At 35.4% G+C, this 20930-nt stretch overlaps 1 protein-coding gene across 1 annotated transcript in view; it reads left to right on the forward strand.

Annotated features, from left to right (window-relative positions):
- Positions 1–14893, forward strand: part of LOC118189430 (acetylcholinesterase-1-like) — a 36877-nt gene extending 21984 nt beyond the window's left edge. The window contains exon 6 of the mRNA XM_035360023.2: positions 14401–14893. Coding sequence (XP_035215914.1) covers positions 14401–14539 — 139 coding nt within the window. The 3' untranslated portion in view covers positions 14540–14893. The remainder of the gene's footprint in view (positions 1–14400) is intronic.
- The last annotated feature ends 6037 nt before the right edge of the window (positions 14894–20930 follow it).

The following is a 20930-nucleotide window of genomic DNA, read 5'->3' on the forward strand; positions in this document are numbered from 1 at the left end:
CACAACCGTCAAAATATAGGTTATCGATATTTTTCTTTTTATTTCATAATTCTTTTAAATAAATTAGAGACATTTAAGAAGAGCATTTCAACACTGCAGATAGAGAGACTCTATAAAAATCAAATCTAACTTTATATATTTTCCTTGAAAGACGCAAACTCTAATTAGTAAAATATTCATTGTAGTTTAAGACGTTAAAAGACATTCCATATATTTTCTTTCAAAATGTAAAGAGAACAATTTTATTAACATTTTCAAGAGACTATCTCTGTTGCAAATGTAATATTAGGTTTTGCTTCGCCCATTACGAAACCATTAATCACCAGAACGAGTAACATCTATTTTCAACTTCTCTTGCTAATTGATTGTATATGCTTAATGCTTAAGCTCAGTATTTAGGTAACTAAGTTTACAGCCAACTTTTTCCTTTCATGTGTATTTTCCATTGCGTAACATACAGTTTTCTTAATCGTAAATTTGTTTCCAAATAAGTATCATTAAAAATGCAACTCCAAACAGAGTTATTCAGCAACAACTGTCTCAAATACATTCCACTACTTCAATACTAATTACATCTGTTGTTCCATGTTATTCTTGGCTGCACAAAGCTCAGTAATATTCTTTAGTATCATAAAATGTAACCAAACTTTAGGTAGACTGGCAGCGAATTATTGATAAGTAATAACTGAAACTTGAAAAAGGTGTAAAAGATCGTTTATATAAAACTAAATAGGAACAGAAGGCACATTTGGTGCTTACAACTCAGCCAACAACTTGTGGAAAGATAACTTGAAGCAACAGTAGCTAAAATGCTAAATTTAATTTAAATAAGCTAGTAACGACAGATTACGCAGATCAATTAACGCGAACATGGCTCAAAACTTAACCGGCGTAGATATTCAACTATCAGCAATTATAATGCTTTACAATCTAAAAGATTCACCTTAAATAAGCTCGAACCAATTTGCATTGAACCAGTTTGCGGAAGAGGGAAGAGAGAAGTGACTGTAAAGATCCGAAACATAAAATAGCTGATTCAGAAGTCAAACAACAAAAATCAGCGTTATATTTACAAACTTTTCACAGGACTAGTTTCGATGGTTTTACCGAACCACCATCCTCAGCTGCAAAACCGCAAATGTGCAGCTGAGGATGGTGGTTCGGTAAAACCATCGACACTAGTCCTGTGAAAATTTTGTAAATATAACGCTGATTTTTGTTGTTTGACTTCTGAATTAGTATTTATTCGGCGTGTTATTGTGTCTTAATTATAAAATAGCTGGTTAATTAACATAAAGGAACCTTACAATTGCACGGGCGCTTTCGTGGTTTTCCCCATGTGTAACATAGATACCAAAAGTTCACAATAACTTTAGCACATTATACTATTGGCATATAGCGCGCATTGAAAATATAAAAACAAACTTTTACCTTGGTTTTCTTATTTAAAAGATTACAAAATCACTGTTTTAAAAGAGGTCAATTTTTTACACTTTTAAGAGAAAAACACTTTTTAAATTTTAGTTCTATTACTATAGCTATATAATGATCATTCTTACTTAAATGGGTGTCAACACTGAACCAACCATGGAGATACTCAAGTCATATGTGGCTAGATACTGTCTGGTTGAAAAATGGTAAAAATAGTATCATAGCGCTTCGATAATGCTATTTAATTCAGCACATCGCAGAATATCGAAACTCTTTCCTGCTAAGGTGTTGGTGAACAATAAACAAAGATGTCCAGCTGTCATAGAAAACAGCTCTGAATATAGTTGGTTAAAATATGAAATCTTTAAGGCGCTTGATAACAGATAAAGGAACACTGTGGTCAGAAATTATCTCAGAATGTTCTTGAAATATTGCGATACCGAGAGGGTGACATGAAGACTTGTCAAAGATGCCTTCCTATCATATGGCATGGTTTTCTAAAGTAGTCGTTCCAAGTACTAAAGACTTGTGAAATTTCTTAATGAAGGCAAGTTCAATATTGTATTGTTTCCAGACACGTACGCATCAGTAACCGACGTTTCAGTGACTCACCACTGAAAACTCATCACATAACATTAGTAGCTGCGCTGAGAGCAGTGAGATATCTTTTAAGAGTTTCATTAATCAAATATCTAACCTAAACAATTATGACTTGAAAGCGAAAATTGCTGATACTCAAATTTCAGCACTCGAAATCGTATGCTTCAAGAAAAATAATCACACTGATCAGATACTTTATCGATGGCAGAAATTGATTAATTATTATCGATGGCAGAAATGCTTATAAATGAGCAGTGGAAGGTAGAAAGGTCTCCTGGAATGCAGTTCTTTTCCTGTGAATCGTTTGGCAACAACTAAATGAACAATTCTATGTCTGTAAATTGTATACTCTAAATATCGTAGGTTTCTTCTTAGTATAGTGCTTTGCACATAGAAATAACTATACGCAGTTTTAGTATTTCAAGTCAATTGCGAATAGTGGAAAGTGACATAGTCATTTGTTTTCATGGAGCTCTTAGACATACTTGAAGTTTTATCGTCTACCTAGGAAATTTCTACGCACGCGTACCACGAAATTAAGCTTCTATGATCTACTAGTCTCCATATGTACAAACTGCTTCGTTGATTTGATCATTGCCTGAAGGACGAGAGAGCTAAGTAACCTTTTTCAGCTAACGGATACGGATATTGTCTCTCACAACCTCTCTCAGCTACTTATACAGAATTAAAATCTGGTGATACTGCACTAAAATCTGGCGATGCGCATTGATGAGATGGGCATGTCGACAATGGTGTTTTGCTGGGCTTTACTTGAGCTCATGACTTCTAGTTTATTTTTCAGTAAATAAATGCAATTGTATTTAAATTTTATGTTTTTATAGTTCTATATTATTCATTGCATCGGTTTTAAGTACTTTATAATATTTTAGGGCATGTTTGGATGAAAAAATGTGTTTTAAAATTTGTATGATAATTTCCACTTAGTAACTTAAAAATGCATGCTTTTGTGCTTAGAGCTGTTTTAATGCTTAAAATGTAACGCTCATAACCGTGTTTTTACATCTGCTATCATTTTCGCGCTTTTTCTTTCGTGGATTTTATGTATGTGTAAATTTTTATGACCATTTTTCTACTACAAGCTGTTAAACCTAACGGAGCGGATGATCATTTAAGCCTGTTTAGTTCTAAAACATTATTTGCCCCCTAAGCCATCAAATTTGCCTAACGGCTGGTCAAATATTATTGTGCTTAGTATACCCCCGGGGGTCGCCTCAGGTAAAACCTGGGAAGCTATTGGTTAGGATATGTACCCAGGCAATCTCGGCCACAGGGATATAAGATCAGTCTTCACAGGACTAGAGTCATTGCTGGCGATGGTTGGTTCAGGGTCGGCAGGGACCGTATGGCTTATTCTATTCCGTTTATTGTCTATTCCGTTGGTTGTGGTGGAGCTATTTAGTCAGATATTCATGGTGGTCCGGGGGGAAACACCTCCGTCGATGGAGTCGGTGAGTTTGGCGAGCCTTAGACTGCTTGAGGTTTCCAGTGGGCGCCTGGAGCCTCAAAACTGCATATTCATAGCCTTTCCCGAGGTAGTATTAGCAGGCCGGATTAGTGGCTCTGTCTGTCTGACAAAGTTTAAGTAACTTCCTTCCGCTGTTCCGGGTTGCGGCCCCTGTTGATGGCAGATGGTTTTTACATTCCCTCCAGGGGAATGTGAGTTGCTTAGTATGCCTATCAACACGGCTTGGTCTTAGCTCGTCGGCTCGACCCATAGGTTAGCGTCCTCTTGGATCGCCTCTAGGGGTTTAACTGCGTTAAGGCAGCTTAGAGTTAGCCATGTCTGAGTGTCTCTTCCTCCTAGCGCGCTGTGCCTAGTATGCACATTGAATATTAAAGTGTTTTACAGAACTTTAATGAGTTCCACTATGAATTTCAAACATGTTTTAACGTGTATGTATCCAGCCTGTCGTGGATTTATAGACTTTACTAAATTTTTATGAGGAGTAACGTAATAGTAATTTATGAGTTATATCAAATTCAATGTTCAAAATGAAAGAAGTGGATAAAAGTTAGAAAGTACGAATAGTGTTGCTTATGATCAGAAAGTTGGTGGCAATGGAAAAAGTTACAATACATAATATTGAAGCTTCAAACGATGTTTTGGTGGTAGTTAAATCTTCCTACCAGTTTGTAGATAAATTAAAGGTAAAGAGATAGGGAAAAGAAATAACGGAAGGACTGGCAGCTAGTATAGATAAAATCATTGATTTACTGATGGTTCACAGTTTGAAAATTATAGATAACTTAATCTCTACAAGGAAGGTGAGCTCTGTGAAGTTAAGAGGGGAATTAGAGACATAAAAGACATACTTATAGAGAAGAGAACTAGAAATGAATTTGTAGGAAAATATAAAGAAGCATTCAAGGGAAAATGAGTTATGGAGAGAGAATGAAATAGTAGTTAAACCCTTTACATCTGATACCGATGTTTATGATGAATATTAAACCGAATGGGTCAGAGGTCAAAGTAGTGAGTGACAAGGTTGTTAGATTGAAACCAGAGGAAGATATTAACAAATTACAGGAGGTGATTAAATCTAAAACGAACTTGAAAGACAAAGCTCAAACGAGAGAAAGGAATATTTATACAACTAGAACTATTATTTATAATGTTTGTGACCTTGCTTATAATGCTGGTTTAGTAGCTAAAGTGAAAGAGGACTATGGATATTCAGTGGATTGTGTAAGACCATTGTTTAAAAAGATAGAGATCAGGAGGGAATCAGTCAACAAGTATTCGGCGCATGCCAGTTTGAAATTTTTTAATATAACAGAGTGCGTATAGGCTGGAAAGCCTGCACGCCAAGTTGTATTCAACTAGTATATTAGTTGTTGTAGTTGTATTTATGCTAGAAATTCAGTCACACGTCTAAGACTTGCAGAAAGGAAATTGTATGTACAAACTGTTCTGAAACACACGAGAGTAAGACTTGAAAGGTTAAAAGTGCACTTTATATTAATTCTAAAACTTTAAATTAAAACATTAAAACTATTTATCATATAAACCATAATGCGCTCTCAGAATAACAAATAAAAGAAGTTAAATTTATAATTGATCGCTTAAACACTGAAATATAATTTATTGTTTTATATTGGAGCTTTTCAACTGAAACATCTGAGTTTTAGGACTTCATGAACTAAATTACAATTTTAACTTTCTGAGGTGGGACCTTTTCAAGAATTCATAATTTCATTTTGTTTTATGTCAAGTGAAAATTTGACCTAGCTTTTATTTGTTTTGGTCTGTAACTTTATACATAGTATGAATTCATTAAGCACAAACTTGAATCACTGCTTTGTGGTGTTAAGCCAGCTCACTGGGATTAGAAAAATAATTGGTATGACCCCTGATGTGAACCTCATTCAAGAGCCTTATTGTATCAGTGGAAAGATTGCCTGGATTCCAGGAACCTGGGGAAATTTTCATAAAATATGATACAGAACTGAAATCATTATTTTAAATGAAGATTTTAATTTTATAGCTGATTGAAGATACGGTGGTGGCTATTTCATTTAAATGGATGAAGATATATTGGGGTTAGTTTCCGTTTATTTCTCGCCCATCGAAGAATTAAATGATAATCTTTTTGAATTAAAAGAATGTGTTAAGAGATACAAAGAATAATTGTCGGAGATTTTGATTCCAAACATTTTAATTGGGGAGTTTCTTTTAATGATGATCGTGGTTACATTTTAAACGATTATATTTTATACGATAACATTTTATACGATTATATATTTTATACGATTTTATACGATATTAATTTTATTTAATATTTGGGCTGCGAGTCTCCTAGCGGTTATAAATATTCTTTATTGAAAAGAAATGATGATGTTGAAGTAGTTGTTCAGAGATATAGATATTCTAGAGATAAAAATTGATTGGATCGTGTTTGTCAAAAGATGAGAAAAGGTATTAAATGTTGGATAAAAGTTTGAGGTCGCTTACAAAAAGAAAGGAGAAACATAATGTGGCTCAGCAGTTGGGACAAGTGATCATTATATATACAGATAAAAATTTTTAAATTAAGAAGAAATGCATAGAAATTTCTTGGTTGTAGTTGTTATTGTTATCTTGTCCATATTACATGAAACAATTGTTGCTAGAGCCTACACCAGAGAGTGGCCCCTCAACTAAAATAAATGAAAAATAGCGTGGGAGCCCTTAGAAAAAGCTCCCAAATGGATAATATTCAAATGAAAATTAAAGTACAGAGAAAGATCTTATATAATTGTGAACTGGCTATGTACAAGGTAACCAAAACGTTCTTGCCGTTTCTGATATGACATTGAAAGAGTGAACTCCAACATAAAAATAGTCGCCAAACTTGGCGATGAAGTGGTTAGGATGGGAGTCCGGACATTGACCAGGAGTATAAAAGCACGTTGCATCGGTACTTCAAACATAACTCACACAGCGACTGATTGAAACGGACGCGTCAAACGCGCTCGTTCAGAGTTGTTTGCTGTATGATTTTAAAATGGGCCTGTCAGCAGCAGAATCTAGTTGCCGAATTTTCCAGGCCTTTGGGGATGATGCCGTAAACGAACTAACCGCTATGCAAAGTTCAGGTCAGGGGATGTGTCTCTTAATGATGCACCATGCAGCGATCGACCACAAGCGCTGGACGGTGAGGCCCTGAGAGGAGTAGCTGTAGAGAGTAACAGTAGCCAAACATATGGTGAGCTTGCAGCACATTTTCCAGGTATCTGACGAAACGATCAAACCCCATTTGCACCGGATGTGAAAGGCATGCAAGTGTGTGCCCACTCACTATCCGATGCAAACAAACAACAGCGTGTCGCTACCTGTTTGTCATTGCTTACTCGGCACCGCAATGTATTCATATTTCATCGAGTACTCACCAGTGATAAAACGTGGGTCCAGTATGACACAGCCGTTCGAGACACTGGATGTCACCACGAGACCCTGTGCATCACTCTGCGAGACCTTCTCTCCACTAGACTAGTCGCCAAGTGGTGCACTGTGAGCTTCTGCCAGTGGATCGAACCATCACGACAGGCCTGTAGTCGCAGCAGTTGAAACGTATGCATAAAGAGCCTGCATTGGTCAATCGTAAGGGTGTACTCCTCCTCCATGACAACACTACTGGAAGACACTGCTCCATCCACATACTGCCCAGACCTCGCACCAACAGACTACCATCTTTTCCATTCCCTGGATAACCATCTTTATGGGAAATCCTTCAACAACCGGCCAGACCTCGAAAAGGCCCTCACAGACTTCTTTGACTCCAAGACTCCTGAGTTGTACCGCGATGGCAGCGCACAGCTAGCCGCTCGTTGGCAAAAGGCACTGGATACCGATAATGATTACTTTGAAGATTAGCTTGATTATTATTTGTTTTGTGACTTTTTCTTTTTGACAGTCCAAAGCAGCAAGAAATTTTTTGGTTACCTTATAAGGTATTTTCCCACTTTCCTAGCGTGCCTTCGTGGTGTAGTGGTCAGCACACTGAACCGGTATTTCAGAGGTCCGTGGTTCGGTTTCCGGCGAAGGCGACTGCTAATTTTTCATCTCTCCGGCCTCCGAAAAATCCTAATGTTTCTACAACCTTATATACGAGATTGATTTAAAAAACGAAGAAAGAAAGTAAATGCAGGGATTCCTCGGGAGCACAAAATATTACGATAGATTTTTTTAAATATCAACCGGAAAGGTAAAAATTATTTTTGAAAGACCGAAAGGCAAAGAAGAAGATTTTGGAAAAATCTCGAAAAAAATTATAAAGGGTGTTTATTGACAAATTATAACAAAGATTGCTCTGAGATGACTGAAATAAAAGATGTAAAATTTGAAGATTATTGTACTCCCGGAGCAGAATTCTCGAAAAACGAGATCCATACAGTGAGAGCTAGAAGAGAAAGAATCAATTGTGAACTAGAAGGGAGTGAGATGCAGGTGGAATTACAGTCGCCATCGTGAAAAAGTATGCTTCATTTTTATTCTGATTTTCTGGTTCTTCTATACTATAAATCTTTTAAATATGATATTTTCCTAAATGGTGGAAGATTGGCGTATTGATCCTAATGGTGAAAGAAAATGGAAAATGTAGACCAATTTGTTTATTAAAGGTTTCTGGCAGAGGTTTTAGCAAATTATGTATAAAGGGACTCTACCATTATATATTGACTTTTAAAATTATATCAAGGAATAATCGTATCGGGCCGGGAATTGTATCGGGCCACTCCGCTGATGATGCATTATATGATTCTATGAATTTTATTCGAAAAAACAGAAAACTGTTTCATGTGGCCGCTGTCTCCTTTGGTACTAAAAAAAAGATTTCTATTCAGTGTATGAGTATACTTTTTAAACTTTTATTAAAATCAAGGGTCCCTATTGACACTTTTAAACTTCTACAAAATTATTTTGAAGAAAGGAAAGTGCTGTTTTCTATAGACGATACGGCGGGAGATGAATTACATGAAGCGAAAGGAGTTGCCCTCAGGTGTCATCCAGAGCTCCGCTGCTTTGGAAAATTAATATCAAAGAACTACTTAGTAAGGAATTTCACCTCGATCATGTAGAAATGTTTTGTGATGCCGATGACTTAATGTTTATTGTGTTAGAATGCTGCCTGGAGAGACTAGAGAAAAAATTTAAATATGCTGTAAATTGATAGCTGGAGAACGGAACAGAGATTAGAGTTCAACTTTAAGATGATCAAGGGCCTATTTTCCTCCAAGGGACATAAAAGCGTAAGGAAACCTCGTCTTTTTTATAATGAAAACAAAATTGAGTTAATAAAGGATTTGAAAGTTAGGGGAATATTTTTTGATAATACACTGACTTTTATTGAATATTTTAAATATGTACTACATAGAAAAAGTTATTTGATTTTGCAGTTTTATAAGTTAAAATTCGAGCATCTGTTTTGCAACGGATTAGAACGAAATTAAGTTCCATCCACAGGAGCTGACTGCTGGCTATCACAAGATGTTTTAGAACTGCTTCAAGGGAGGAGACATGCGTGTTGTAATACGATTTTTACTATAAAACATTTTATTAAGGACTGGCAGATTGGATAAACCATTGATTGAGGACTATATCATTCCAAGTTGCGCTTTTGAAACCATAGATGGGAATTTAATTCATTCCAAGCGTTGAATCTCATTGGTATACTATAAGACTGAGCCAAAAGAGAATGAACGTGATATTTACACTGATGAATCTGGGATTGGAGAGAATTCAGGAGGTGCTTTTGTTGCCTATTGTTATGGTACTAAAATACACAATGAAAGTTTTAATCTGGAAAGTTGTAACTCTATTTTTAAAGCAGAATTTATTGTAACTTTTAGAGCACTGCAATGGGTACCAAAAAAAAGATAACCTATAATAGGAAAATTGCTATATTATTATAAGCTCTGCCCAAAACTGACCAGCCAAATATTTTGATTCAAACAATTTTAGAACTATATAAGAACCTTCTTAAGAAACATGAAATTTGACTTAACTGGATTAGAGCGAATGTTGGGTATTTAGGCAATGAGAGGGCGTATGTTCGTGCTAAAGAAGGAGCTTTATAGCCTAATACTTTCAAAGCGAAACCATCAAGTTCAAAGAAAAAGACCATACAAATTATGGTAAGTAGCTTGTACAAGGAATGGGATATACTAGGGAAAGACTCTATAAAAGAAAAGATTTTCTGCATTATTTTAAAATTAAAAGAAATACAAAACCTATCTCAAACATACAAGTTAATCAAAGCTGCCATGGGAGATTTTCCTATTATTTTAATAGGTTTGGGCTTCAAGATAATGATAAATGCAAGTTACACAATGTGACCAGAAATGCTCCTCATTATGTTGAAGGCTGTGCTATCACTAGAGGTATAGAAGAAGCAGACAAGGACTTTAAAACATTGATTTACAATAGTGCAGCAGTGAAAACAGTTGAACTTTAAAACATTGATTTACAATGGTGTAGCAGTGAAAACAGTTGCAGATAAAATTAGGGAAATAAGTCAAAACAGGGAGAAAATAGGCAAAATATGCTAGCTTGCATGCGGGTGCGTGTTCTTGATAGTGTTTGAGTGTTTTCTTTTTCTTTTAATTTTTTCTAAACTGTTTTTTCTGCTTTCCTTTATCAGTGCGTGAAATATGAGGATCAAAATATTCAGAGGTCTATATGGTAGTACTTTCTAGTTTTATTTTATGATTTCTCTGTTGCACTGTTTTTCTCACCCTTTTGATGGGGTTGTTGGCTCTGTTTCTGGTTTGCTCTGGCGCAGCCCATGAAAAGACCATAGGGCGACATAAAATCTGCAAGGAGGGTCAAGCTGCGCTCCCCATATCATATTAAAATCTGACATTAAGATATTTTTACAGTCCAGAGGTATTTATGCCGCTGCAATCTATCATACTTGCATGGGGATTAAGGAACAGTTATAAAAAGACGCTTTATGTTAACTCTATTAGATCTAAGTCAGTGTCATGTTAATTCAATGTTACATGTTAATTCTCTTGACTCTGAGTCAATGTTATCAAGTAGTCCAACAATATTCACTTTCGTACATAAGTACAAAAGTATGCAAAGTTTTGTGCCCGTTCGTTGAGCACATGCGAAAAGTAGTGCAAGGAAGAGCTTGAATGAGCAGCTGAAAACCATTTTCGCTTCTGGAAGCACTTGACGGGTTGAGACAAATGGCAAGCGATTAGGTGAATGGAAGCAAGACAGACACTGGCACAGATCTGTAAAAAACCTAAAAATAGCCGAAAGTATGTCACGAATCAGTAAATGGCTTAAAGACACTGCTGATGTACACAAGAAACCAGGTGAAGGTTGAAAATGTGCCACAATATACTCTCAGTATTTGGAAAGGATTGCTAAAAACGTAGATAACTAACAAAGAGTTCGCTCTGCAGCTATACATATTCACTTCCGTTAATGACACGCTGTATTAAAGACAGCTGTATGAAAAGAAACCCAGAATTTTATTCCTACTAAATCGGGCTACGAAATACGCTCAAAAGAAGCCGAATTCTTTTACTGATGAATCTGCCATATGTTTGGAGAGGGATTCCAGATGTAGATCATGTGATTCTGGAGGAAGAGAAACACATACAATAAGCTTGAGGCACCTTTCAAAAATATCGATACAAAAATAGTAGAATCAGGGTATGGTCGGGCATCATTTCGAAGGGCCGCACAGACTTAAGTCTGTGCGGCCCTTCGAAAGTCTGCACGGCCCTGTGCGGCCTTAAGCTGTGCATTTTTATCAGTGCAGCTATGAATGCTGAATTATGCAAAGATGAAGTTTTTGGTTCTTATATCAAGTTGTGTGAGACTGTAATCGGTAACAACTATCTACTAATGGATCAAAATGCTCGTTCCTCATCGCGCTGCCTTAGTAATTCATTATCGTGAGGGAGAAAGAATTCAACGGATGGATTGGCCCGCTCAAGCGTGTCCTGATCCAAATCCGGCAGAAAATGTATGGCATGAACCAGAACGCCTATTTGCATCATGGCAATCTCTACCTAACATTTTTCAAGAAATTCATAAAGCTATTGATCGTGAATACACTTTGCTGCCTCAAAAACCTCTTGGGCAATCTAATACATAGCATGGAAAATTGCTGTAAAGTTGGCAGTTCGGTCAGACTGATTACATACTACACTGAAGTGACAAAAGTCATGGGATACCTCCTACTATTTTGTCGGTCTTCCTTTTGCCCTGCAAAGTGCAGCAACTCAACGTGGCATGGACTCAACAAGTCGTTGGAAGTCCCCTGCAGGAATATTGAGCCATGCTGCCTCTATAGACGTCCATAATTGTGAAAGTGTTGACGATGCAGGGTTTTGGGCACGAACTGACCTCTCGATGATGTCCCATAAATGTTCGATGGGATTCATGTCGGGCGATCTAGGTGGCCAGATCATTCGCTGGAATTGTCCAGACTGTTCTTCTAACCAATCGCGAACAATTGTGGCCCGGTGACATGGCGCATTGTCATCCATAAAAATCCCATCGTTATTTGAGTACGTGAAGTCCATGAATGGCTGTAAGTGATCTCCAAGTAGCTGAAGGTATCCATTTCCAGTCAATGATCGGTTCAAATGCACCAGAGGACCGAGTCATGCCATTTATAAACAGCCCAGACCATTATGGAACCCTCATCAGCTTGAACAGTGCCTTGTTGACAACTTGGGTCCATGGCTTCGTGGGGTCAGCGCCACACTCAAACCATACCATCAGCTCTTACCAACTGAAATTGTGACTCATCTGACCAAGCCACGGTTTTCCACTCGTTTAGGGACCAACCGATATGCTTACGAGCCCACGAGAGACGAGAGTCGCTGCAGGCGATGTCGTGCTGTCAGTAAAGGCACTCGAGTCGGTCTTCTGCTGGCATAGCTTAAGGAAGACAAATTTCGCCGCACTGTCCTATTGAACACGTCCCTCGTACGTCCCACATTGATTTCTGCGGTTATTTGACGCAGTGTTGATTGTCTGTGAACATTGACAACTCTACGCAGACGTCGCTGGTCTCGGTCGTTAAGTGCAGGTGGTCGGCCACTGCTCTGTCCATGGTGGGATGTTATGCCTGAAATTAGATACTCTCGGCACACTCTTGACACTGTGGATCTCGGAATGTTGAATTCCCTAACGATATCCGAAATGGAATGACCCATGCGTCTAGCTCCAACTACCATTCCGCGTTCAAAGTCTGTCGTGCGGCCATAATCATGTCAAAGCCTCTTCACATGAATAACTTGAACACAAATGAAAGCCCTGCCAAAGTACTTCGCATTTATACATTTTCTACGCGATACTACCGCCATCTGTATATTTGCATATTGCTATCCCATGACTTTTGTCACTTCAGTGTATATTGAATTTTTCTCCATCTCTTAAAATTGTAAAAGGAATTTTTCCCTACCTCATTGTATATCATATTTCCTATGTTCTTCTTTAATTTTTTTTTTTTTTTTTTTTTTTTTTTAAAGAAATAGTCAGTTTCGTATTTTGAAGATGTGTCAGGTATGACAAAATAAAGATCTTGAGCAAGTTCCATGTTCTTAGACGTAAACTACATCAGTTTTTATAGCTATTCCTTTACTTTTTCCGTATATTATGTCGTATGGCTTTTTTCATACGGTGCTACTTTCATAATCAAGCGACATTCATCAAGTGAATTGCATCATCACATTATATGAATGAAAGCGGTATGCATATTCGTTTTAATTCAAGAATATGCATACCGATTTCATGCATGATGTTTCCTCTTCATCAATTAAATAAATACACTAGAAACTATTTTCTCCCTACAGCTTCTTGGTCGTTTTTTGTACCTCCTGAAATAGTACGCTTTGAGGCTTTGGTCCAGAGTGAACAATAACAAGAGTCCAATGCCTAACTTACAATCTACCTATAAAGACTCCCGCAGCAAACGGAGCTTGTGTATGGAAGCCATTCGTCATCTAGGTCGAAATACAGTCGTTGCAGGGCATTTTGGTTTACTTGGAGATTATGAACCTTTTCATGCTTCACGGGTAGGCAATGATACTTTCTAAGAAAATTGTGCAGATCATGTTCCCACGTAGTGAAATTTAGTTGCTAATTACATACATGTTGCTTTGTTTCTTTTCATCTCAAATTTCTCGGTTGCATACAGTAAAATTAAGTCAGTCTGGGTCCTTCCGATACTTTTCACACGGAACCTTTCAATATTTACTTTTCAGATTTGCATGAGAAAAATTCAAGACTGAGAAATTAGGAGATGGTTTTGAGGCTTCTAAATTCCATATCCCTAGACCGCAGCTTATAGACCTAAGCGATGATCAGGCGTTACAGCTGCACTGAAATATCAAAGGATTGCAGTTAAGCTATGTTTTTTCATGTTAAACTATAGTTGTTAATTCCGGTTTTTTAATCCAATGAGCATATTTCTTTTCCGTTCATTAGTTTCTCAATACATCCATAACTTTCAAAAAGTATTTTTAAATGTTTTAGAATTTCAATGAGCTTTCTTAGGGAACTGCGGAAATGTATGTTATAAGTTATGCAAATTTTTCTCCTTTCTTTATTTTATTCATGCATTTAAAAATAAACAAGTACCCTAGGATCCATATAAGTGTAGATATTTCTCTCTTATATAAAAGAAATACTCTTAAACGTGATAGCGGACATATTTATATTTTATTTAATGTGAGAGCGGATATAAGTACAAAAATAGCATGTTAATTATACTACTATCTAAACTGGATATGATTATAGTTCAAAACTTTATGCTTAAATTTATATTCATTGTATGTGTTTCTGTGTGTGTTGCACTTTCTAGCTTTGAGTGAAAATAACTTTTGTTTTGCTATTTTTAGAAAACCGACAGACTTTTGGCCTCTGTATTCCAAAGATAATCCTCGATTTAAGTATCTCAGTCTTGACCAAAAGGAAATGGGAAACGGACCACACCACAACAATTGTGACTTTTTCAGACCATACTTTGGATTTCAATGATCTGAAATGCTACGTCTATATAATTGTGAACGCCTAGATATATAAAAAAGAGCAATATATTTATTCAGACAATAGTTTCAAATTTTCGTGTTTCATGTTTCATTTTTGTTCTGTGAAATACTAGAATGTGTTTAATTTTCACTAAAAATTAAAAACTGTTGTATTGATATGATTGTATTATTTGAATAAGCCATTTCAAGAAACTATTATCATTCTGAATACTTTTTTATCGCAGATTTTTGTAGACGATAGAAATACAGATGAAAATAATCCCAATTAGCTCATCATTATAGAAGAGAAATGTCCCAAAGTCAAACATAAAATTAATAAAGCAACAACCTTGTGTTTGGTGTAGATTTAGTCAAGATCTCAGTTCATTTTAAGGGCAAACAGATACAGTAACCTCTTCATGAGGAGCAAAGAAATCTGTAAGACTAGAAAGCAGCGGGCACAACGGTCGTATTTATCTCCTACGGAAGTAAAGCGAACGAAAATGAACCGCTATCTGTCGGGAAAAATAGTAACGAAATTGAAAAATTAATTAAACTTTTAAATTAACGTTAATTATAACGCTCAAATAACCTTATCATATCTCTTCTAACAATAAGTTTCTAAAGCTTTTAAAATTCTATTAACTTAATTTTCTCAATTTCTTCACTATTTTTGTCGTCAGAGGGCGCTCGTTAGCTTTATTACCCAATAGGATACAAATACGACCCAATCATCCTAATCCCACCGAAAGCACTCATTGCAGTTTTTAACAATCTGCCTGGTCTTCGAAAAGTGTCAAAGAAAAATAATAGTCCTTCTTTAGAGAAGATTTTTGTCTGCGACGTTACTTTGATTTTCCATAAATTGTTATTGCGTTTTCGCAAGCGATTCCTCTTTGTATGTGACGCTTCGTGAAATCCAATTTCTGTAATAGCTTCTGAAACTGATTAATAATATTTGACATAATAATATACAATAAAATTTAATAATTATACAATATTTCAAAATAATATGAAGCTACATGTTAGAAAATGTACGCTCATGTGCAAAATTAAGAAAATTTTAACATTATGCCGAATTTCTGAAAAGCTAATGGACAGGTTTTAAATGCGCAAAAGAATTGCAAAATAATTTAAAATAATAATTTTGAAAAAGAATTCGATAAAATTTTTATTTGTGTCAGGTTTTTAGCTTTTTCGGAATAAGATTTAGGTTTCAAGATAGGAGTAACTTTTGAATTGTTTTTTTTAAATATTATTTTGTGCTATCAGGAGGAGGTTGTTAGGGCTGCCCATTTTGTCGCTAGCATTTTTATTACTATATTGAAAATTGAGGGATTTCATGAAGTTTGCTTTTTAGAAATTTTGAACAACCATTAGTTCTTAAAAGTAAAGCAGAGAATATGAATTGCGTACTAAAACTTCGTACGGAAATACTTTCAAAGGTTTCTGATTTTTTAATAGCCTGGGTTATAATTTTAGAATAAAATGTTCCGATGAGACTTTCTAATTCAATCGTTCATTACATGCGATTTTCTTCTTTTTTACCTTCTCACGTCACGAAATCGATTTTTAACGAAATTAAAGCTGGCAACTGAAAGATAATTCTTAGACACCTGCTACTCTTGACAAGAAAAGTGTTGCACAAGGAAAATTATCTTGTCTGGCAGCAGTGTGGAAAAGGAGTATCACCAGGTTCATTGATAGCATTGGGATGTCACAACCATGATCCAGATACAGGTAGCATATATCAACACTTCCAGAAGTCTTGTATTACCTTCATCGCTTTTATATTAGGACTGGTGCCTTCTTTGTGCAGACTTGACGACATTATAGTTCGTCGTGTTCAGAAGCCCGCACTACATGCGTAATGTAAGAATGTAAATTTTATTTCAAAAATTATACACAGAGCTCTTATTTATCTCCATATATGCTGCTCTAGCATTTCGCAGATATTTTGTTATGCAATGAAAGGGGTAGCAAGTAGATCACCATGGCTAGCAAAAACTCTGGCTATGCCAATAAAGCAGAATAACAGAGAAAAGGCAAACAAAACACCGCACATCATTGATATACCACACAGAATAAACTTTAAAGGATTAATGGTACTTTTCCGTTTCGCCGGCGCAAATCTCGCCAAGTAGACTTTATTGGCGAAAACACACAGTATACACATAAAAAGTGTTGACAAATGTTAGGTCTGTGAATTTTTTATTTTGAAGGTATAAACATTTTAATGTCGTTTAAAATTCTGTAAAAAGCCAATAAATAAAGACAATAAATTTGTAAAAAGACATTAATTTAAGAATTTACTATGCTTTCATCGTACAACATCCTGATTCGCAGGTTCATATCAAAATCTCACGTAAACTCCAAGTGATCTCATCTGACGTAAACTACGCTACAAAAATCTAATTCTCTCGGTAATTATCTATGTTAATTTGAAATTAAATCTTAATTTGGAATACAAGTTTAAATGCAAGAATTATTTCAATTCGTATGAATAGCTTACTCAGAAATTTTGTAAAACCGCAGTGCTTTACTTCGCTAGTGCATTCTCATTAGAATTGATGAATTTAACTCTTGACTTTGCCTTGGCGCCAAACTATTTTGGCCGGAACTACTCCGATATGCGCCCTCAAATCGCCAAACTTTTTTGGCAAGAAACTCCACGCTGACATATTGCTATCTAAATTTTTTGTCTACATTTCGAACTTTAAGCCTAAAATGTCTCCGAAAACACGGTTTTCGCGAATGCAAAAACCACATTTTGAACACACAATTTAACCTAAAAATCCGAAACAAAAACAAAAAATTTAGATAGCAAAACCGTAAAGTTTCTAACCAAAATTATTTGACAAGAGTCCATGTACTTAGAAAAATATCTACGAATGGCATAATCTAGGCAACGAACGAATCTAGGAACTACGCACACCTCACTTTAATAAATTAACATAACAACAATAAATTTCAAAGAATACCATGCACACAGCGTCCTGATTCAACTTAAAAAAACATCTACGAATTGCACAATTTAGGCAACAAACGAATCTACGAACTACGCACACCTCACTTTAATAAATTAACATAACAACAACAAATTTCAAAAAATACCATGTATACAGCGTTCTGGTTTCAACTTTAAAAAACATCTACGAATTGCACAATTTAGACGGTACGCACTAATCAACAAAATAACTAAAATAAATTTCAAACAATTCAAAAAAACAACAATAACGACAGAAATTCATACTAAAAAAAAAAAAAAAAAACAATGAACATAACATTCTACAAAATAAGAACAAGAATAAAATAAAATGCACTTACCATGAATCAATGCTTTTTTCGAACAGCAGAAATACGAATTTCATACCGCCTTTAACATGCCGCCACGTAATCACTATCGTATTTATATTACAGCCAGACACACTATCCAGAAAATTCCTACTATGGTTCAAAAATAAACAAAATAACAAATAATCACAAATCCCTACTTCTATCATGCACAGCCACTAAAAATAATCTCCCAGAACCTCTTTCCACACCTCCAAATACCCACTGTCCCTCAACAGGATGGCCACGACGATATTTCTTTTTGCCTAACTTCAATTCAACAACTTCCACCATTTTAGCTTCTCAGCAATCCCCACCATGCACCTTCTTTCCATGTTCTGGTTCTTATTTCAATGTTCCTCGTTTCGTGGCCAATCCCCGGAGGACACAGTACTAAGCTCTTTATTTATATTTATTCATGTATTTATTTTTAATACCATCAATGGGATCCAGAGCACGACGCGAACCAACGAACTCCAGCCAAAGATTTTTCAAAGTCAACAGGGTTGCCATACAACACGCAATCGCGCCAAAAACCATCGCAGAACACATATCGCCACATTTGGTGAAATTAGGGCGTATATCAGAGTTGTACCTTTTGGCCTTCAAAATTTGGCGAATTTTTTGGGCGCACTAAATGAAAGCACTAAAATGTGATTTTTAAACGTAAACAGAATAGTAACTTTTAAGTTCTGCAGTAGTGAAACGTCGTTATTTTATGTAAACAGAATAGTAAAATAAGATGATAAAATACTAGATGAGTAAAAAAAAGTCCAACAGCTTTGCAACTAAAAGCATAGTCCTATATATATATGTAATTCATCATAAAATAGTAGAATGAACAATTCTTGTAAATAATTATTGAGTAAATAAATGTATACACTTATCAGATCAGAGCACTGCGAAGTCAGTTTTAAACGTAAACAGAATAAAAAATTATGCGTATTCAGCATCATAAACTAACTAAAATACTCAAGTTACTATCGTCGTGGAACTCAACACACTAAAAAACTTTCGTTCAAAGCTTTAAATATTCCAAATCTTTCGATTGCCACATGCAAGAAACAAAACTAAAAAAAATTAACTAAATAAAATTAAATGAAAACATTCATAAATTATAAACTTCATGTCATATGAAATCCAACGTTCTCCCACCAACAACAGTTTAACCTTTTGCAAATAATTACATAAATATAATATTAAACAAATATATAACAATAATATTAAACAGTAAAACTTTTAAAAATAAACACGGTATTTCAAAATTAAATTTTTTAAAAAAATCTGGATACACTAAATTCGCGCTCTTACAGTTACCGAAATAAAGCTCTAAGTTTGCCACAAGAAAACATACAGCCGAAAATCACAACCAAATTAAAATCGCGCCAAATAAAAAACTGTCGCCAAGCTTGGCGTTCACCCCGATTATGGAATTTAAACCATTTTCGCCATCGGGTGAGCCGTGTGATTGCATCCTAATTGACTTGACTACCATCCGCGAATGGCCTTAGGCTTCTATGTAATTGTATGCCAGTATTGAAAGAAACAATCAATCTGAAAAGAAATGGCTGCGACTTGTTTTGAAAATGTAAAAGTTAAAGTAAAAGGTTACCAGGGAGGATATTTCGTTTGGCATCGGTTGTATCATTACTGGCGTTTTTATCGCTTGCGCCGGTAAAACGGAAAAGTACCAAGATCCACCATGGCTAACAAAAACTCTGGCTATGCCAATAAAGGAGAATAACAGAGATAAGGCAAACTCTCCGAAGAAAACCACCGCGCATCATTGATATTCTGCACAGAATAAGCTGTAAAGGATTAATCTACCAGTAACAGCACACATTTATGCTTGATAAATAAACGGAAAGTTTTGAGATTTTGTACTTCTTATGTTTGAAAGGGGGGGATATTAAAGTAAACACTTTGTTAATTTATACATATATTTTTTCTCTTAAACTTGCCGTACTGTAAAACTTCAAAAGTAAATGCAACAAATTAAAATACATTCAAACTGAGTAGTAGCTAAAAAAAGGAAAAAGAATGACATCTAATGTTTAGCATCAACTTACGCTGACTTATAATTTTGCAGAGCGTGTCCATGTGATAAATGAGTTTGTGAATTTTGTTTATTACTTGAAGGCAAGACGCTAGCATACAGGCCATTAATGCGAAAACTGATTAACATTTAAATTGTATGTCTTTGACAGCATGGGTATTGTACGCTTACAGATGGTAATTGTTATAATATTTAATTTGATCGTAATCGTAAATTGTTTTGCGGTTTTGTTATGATTTGTGCAATCAACCAATGCACTAGTTTATTTTACGCAGGAAAAGGGAAATGTGTTTATATTATTGGGTTTCGACTTTCAATATTTGATTGAAAGAAGATAATGAAAGATTAAAAAAAGTTAATTTACTCTTTTACTCAGATTTAAAGGAATCAGCTGTGATGGTAACAAATTGATAAATTACAGTTGCATGAGCGGATAAGAGTCAACTAAGTTTGTACAAGGTAATATTTACTTAAATATATTTTCTGTGCCTAGTGCTTATCTCTGAATTTTCATTCAATTTTTAAGTATATTTTCAGAAAACAATACATTGTTGTTATGACACATACATTAAAATGTATATAGTAGCATACAGAGTCTTGAGAAGGTTTAAAACAAACCTTTTTTTTTGATTAAATCAGAACTTTAATATAAACGCCGGTTCGTGCTTAACAAAACAACCACTACTTGTGGCAAGGTAGTTTAAAGTACATTAAAAATTACTTAGTACTCAAAAACTACACAATTGGCTCAAAAATTTCTCACCGACATAACAATTTAAAATGTCAGCAGATATAACGCAACGTCGAAAAATTTACAATCTTATCAGAGATAGCGAAACCTAATAACATGGCCTCGGAAGCTGTGTCTTACAATCGTAAACCTCGCTTAAATACAAACTAATTTTGCAAACTCTCAAACTCATTTTGTATTCTGGTACGGAAATGGAAAAGAAAAATGACAATAAGGATCTAAATCTGGTAACTGGTAATATAAAATAATAATAACCCGACA

The sequence above is a fragment of the Stegodyphus dumicola genome, chromosome 8, assembly GCF_044657685.1.
Source record: "Stegodyphus dumicola isolate Sdum_Otavi_A_Nest chromosome 8, ASM4465768v1".
Classification (NCBI taxonomy): domain Eukaryota; kingdom Metazoa; phylum Arthropoda; class Arachnida; order Araneae; family Eresidae; genus Stegodyphus; species Stegodyphus dumicola.